This window comes from Brassica napus, chromosome C8, assembly GCF_020379485.1.
Source record: "Brassica napus cultivar Da-Ae chromosome C8, Da-Ae, whole genome shotgun sequence".
Lineage (NCBI taxonomy): Eukaryota > Viridiplantae > Streptophyta > Magnoliopsida > Brassicales > Brassicaceae > Brassica > Brassica napus.
Genome location: NC_063451.1, coordinates 22,007,511 through 22,011,890, shown reverse-complemented (window position 1 = coordinate 22,011,890; position 4,380 = coordinate 22,007,511). Strand labels below are relative to the sequence as shown.

At 34.6% G+C, this 4,380-nt stretch overlaps 1 protein-coding gene across 1 annotated transcript; it reads left to right on the top strand.

Moving 5' to 3' along the window:
- The first annotated feature begins 3,269 nt into the window (after nt 1-3,269).
- On the top strand, nt 3,270-4,094 carry LOC106427371. Its single transcript, XM_013868099.1, has one exon. The coding sequence runs from the start codon at nt 3,270-3,272 to the stop codon at nt 4,092-4,094; it is 825 nt and encodes a 274-aa protein (XP_013723553.1).
- Nucleotides 4,095-4,380: the final 286 nt, after the last annotated feature.

Genomic DNA, 4,380 nt, shown 5'->3' with positions numbered 1-4,380 from the left:
TGCATATATATATAGACCTACTACTCTTGAATATCCAGAAAAAGATCTATCTGTATACTACACTTTTCATTAAAGTTTTGTTTGAACAAATTTCATAAACCTGAGATACCCCTAAATTAATAAAAACATATACAATTTTCGGTCTTACTAGCTAGTCGTTTTACATAAACTTTTGTTGGTCTCAGATCTCACACTTGAAATTAGTCTGAAAAATACATTACCGTCAAAGTGACAAATGGTGCGAAAACCAGTCACAATCCTATGGTCGAGCTAGCCACCTCGCAATCCCAAATGATTTGACCTTGATTGTTTCTAGGTCTTGTAAAATAAGTTAACTGGATCTCATATCCACAGCTTCCACAAGAGCTTTAAAGCAACATTGTTATTTTCTTTTGTGCACCATGATAGTTAATATGACTTTCTTTATGAACTACTGTATAAGACTGGTTTACAATGACTATTCCACAATCGTTGTAATGGTTGCCTTGTAAACTTTTTCATGACGATCGCTGTTAAGGTGGTGTATTATCCAAGTATCCAACACACATGCAAGAAATATACGATGGAGAATCAATCTGATAAAGAAATCATAATTCAGTATAGTCACTTCATTTTTAGATAATTGATCATGAATACGTGTTATCAAATACATTATAAATATTTTAATGTTAGATCTATTTATTTAAAATTCGTTAGGTATTTAGTGGGTTTTTAGATGTTGATTCAGGCATCGCAAATAACCAAAAAAAATGCTTTTGTTAAAGTTTCTAATGTTACCCTAATAATTTTTTTGCTGGATATCGAAGAGATCCAAGTTAAGTGTTTTTTTCTCTCTCTGTATTTGATCGTTGGCTCTGATCGGTTGATCAAACTACATTTCCGACCTATACGATTTTTCAGGTTCACATGTCCTTATTAGAACTGACGTGTCTCCTAATCTGTCGACATTTGTTTAGATATTATCAACTATTGCAGTTTTATGCCAATTTTTTTTTGCGGCAAACGGTTTACGCATTCATTAATTACATTCATGCCTTGTTTCTTAAGCTAAATATAACTGAATTTAGTCTTGTTTCTTAAGCTATATATAACTGTATTTAGTCTTGTTTCTTCTATATATACGGCTTCTGTTTCTTTTCATGTATGCATTTGCCTAGTATTAATTAAAGTCAGTAACAAGAAATTTATGTGCTATTTAACTAACATTTGCACCCAAAAAAAAAAGAAAGAAATTTATGTGCGCCAGTGGTTTATATGGTTGGCGTCTTCGGCCACTGTGTAGGCTCGATTTTTTAATCCAATATTAAACCAAATGTGCACAACCGCACAAGTAGGACACAAAAGAAGCAAGTTGCCGTATCAATGTGTAAATAAACACATATATGCAATGTTTTCAGAACCGGACCGGCCGGTCGAGCCGTGAATCAGTTAGTAAAACGAGTCCGGGTTTAATCAAAACTCGGATCTAAATTAAACCGCCAAAACCGGTCAAAAACCGGCAAAACCGGTAACTCGGGTCGTAGAAAAAACTCGGTTCAACCAAATACTGAACATAATTTAATCAATTTAGATGCACAAATGGTAACTATTTATTTGATTCCCGATTTTTAGTCTGTCCTTTATAAACCTAAATCTTTTCTTTCTTTTTAAAATTTTTCTTTTCACATGTGTTTCCTTTCCATTATACATACATACTATATTTCATCATACAGTGATGATCATTCATATTATTTTATTTCGTGCTATATATTTAGTACTCGTACACGTTGATTTTGTATTATTATGCATTGTTTATAATTTTTTTAACTTTAACTAGTTATATAAACAATAATGGTTACACTTACTTTAAATTTTTCTCAGTGTATTTTCAGTTTTGTCACATTGTTACATATATATACATATATTTAAAAATATATATTAAATGAAAAAACTTTAAACCCGGTTGAACCGGTTGGACCGGTCTGACCAGTCATCCAGTAGCAATGCCGAGTCGATGACCGTGTTTTTAAAACATTGTATATATGTATAGGAGTGTTCCAAAACAAAATGTATATAGTTAGTTGACGGAATATATCATTGTTAATAGTTGCTTCAATAGTACATGATTTAAATTTGCAAAAGGAAATTACCTGTATCATACAAAGATGTGTTGTGTGTAACTTGCACTAGTTGGTTTGTACTGAAAAGAAATTCCAAATTGTTACTCGTGTCGAATTTCTTCGTCGTTACTATCAAGAGAAACAAAAAATAAATAATCTGTAAGAATATATAATAGATATATAATATTAAAAAAGGGCTAATTAGCTCAATATACAAATTATAGCAAGAAATTGCAGAAAGCTATGTTTATGGTGTTGGACCAACTTGAACTCGTCTTTTTCCCCAACCCTAAGTCATAACAACTTATATTTGTGACGCCGGAAGAGCCACGTACGACCACTTTTAGTTGCCGTAAAATAATATAAGAAATGTAACGCCGACTATCTAGAATCAATGATGATTTATTTGGCAAAAAAAAATGAATCGATGATGATGCATTATGATGGTTGTATTAGTTTAGTGTTAAACTTATAATATCAACACTATTAACATTTATGTGACATATTTTTGTATTACATGTTATCAACCTTTAATATAGCCTATTTTAATTATAAATAAAGTCTCACCAAATATTTAATTAAGTGCGTGTAAGTGCTCGTGTGGTTTTTCTCTGAAAAATTAAAAGAAAAAGCGTCAGTGTACGTTTTAAGATTTTTGTAAAGATGTGTTCTTACTTCTTACGAATATTTCAGCAACAAATCTGATAATTATGGTAGTCGTGTATTAGGATATGGTTTATTCCGGTTAATGTTAACTGATGATATGAGTTTCCTTTTGCTTGTCATCATATATATATATGAACCAATGTACATACTTTGTGAATCAATCAAGATACATTTTCATAATCTTAATATGGTATCAAAGACTAACAAACTTTTCCGCTTTCTTTCCTGATTTCGCGAGCTTCAATTCACCATGAGTACTCCGATCTCTCCTTTCCTCGTTGATTCCTTCGTGTTTCTATTGATTCAACTTCTCGATTTCATCACTTTCGTCTCGTTTTTCGTCGTCGTCGTCTTCTCTGAGCTTTGATCTCATCTTCAGTGAGATTCAAGCTTTCAATCTTTCGTTTCTGGTGTTTCTGAGCTTCGATCTTGCGTATTTCGCACATTTGAGCTTCTTTTCTTGTTCGATTTCACTTCGATTGAACATCTTATTTCTCGTTGCCGATGGAAGCGAATCAATCCTCTGCGACCTCGAATCGTCTCACTGTTGATCATTATGACAATCCGTTCTTCCTCCACAACTTAGATCTTGATGGACTTGCTCTCGTCATCGATCATCTTGCTCCAGGTGCTGATTTTCATGTTTGGCGTCGTTCGGTACGTATGGCTCTCAATGTCAGAAACAAACTCGGATTCATCGATGGTACTATCTTGAAACCTCCTGATAATCATAGAGATTCTGGTGCTTGGTCTAGATGCAATGACATGGTCTCTACTTGGTTGATGAATTCGGTTTCGAAGAAGATAGGTCAGAGTTTGCTATTTGTAAATAACGCTGAAGGGATGTGGAAGAATCTTATGTCAAGATTTAAGCAAGATGATGCTCGAAGAATCTATGTGATTGAGCAGAAGTTGAGTAACATTCAGCAAGGCTCTCTTGATATTAGTACATACTACACAGAATTGATCACTTTGTGGGAAGAATATCAAAACTATGTGGATCATCCGATTTGTACGTGTGGGAAATGTGAATGTCATGCTGCAGTCTCTTGGGAAAAGCTTCAGCAACGGAGTCGTGTCATAAAGTTTTTGATGGGGTTGAATGAAGCGTATGAAGCAACTCGCCGTCACATACTGATGCTGAAACCAATTCCATCCCTAGAAGAAGTCTTCAACATGGTCACTCAAGATGAAAGACAAAAGAGCATCAAACCAACGACTAAGGTTGATAATGTGGTTTTTCAGAAATCTATTTCTGATTCGGAGGCTTTTGTGTATGCTGGTCCTACTGAGAATATGGCATATGCTACTATGAATAACAACTACTGAGGCAAGCCGCGTCCTATATGCACGCATTGTGGAATAGCAGGTCATATATTCCAAAAATGCTTCAAGCTTCATGGTTATCCTCCTGGCCATCGTTATCATAATGCTACTTCTCAGCGGGCATCATCTCAAGCATCTTAGACTGGCTCTTATTCAGAGACCACCTCAGAACAAACCAAATCAGTCTTCCTCTGGTTCGTTTATGAAGACCAACAGTAATGCTCATGTTGCTTCTCCAAATCCATCCTCGCAGCCTCAGCTGGATTTGAGCTCTTTCCATCCTAATCAA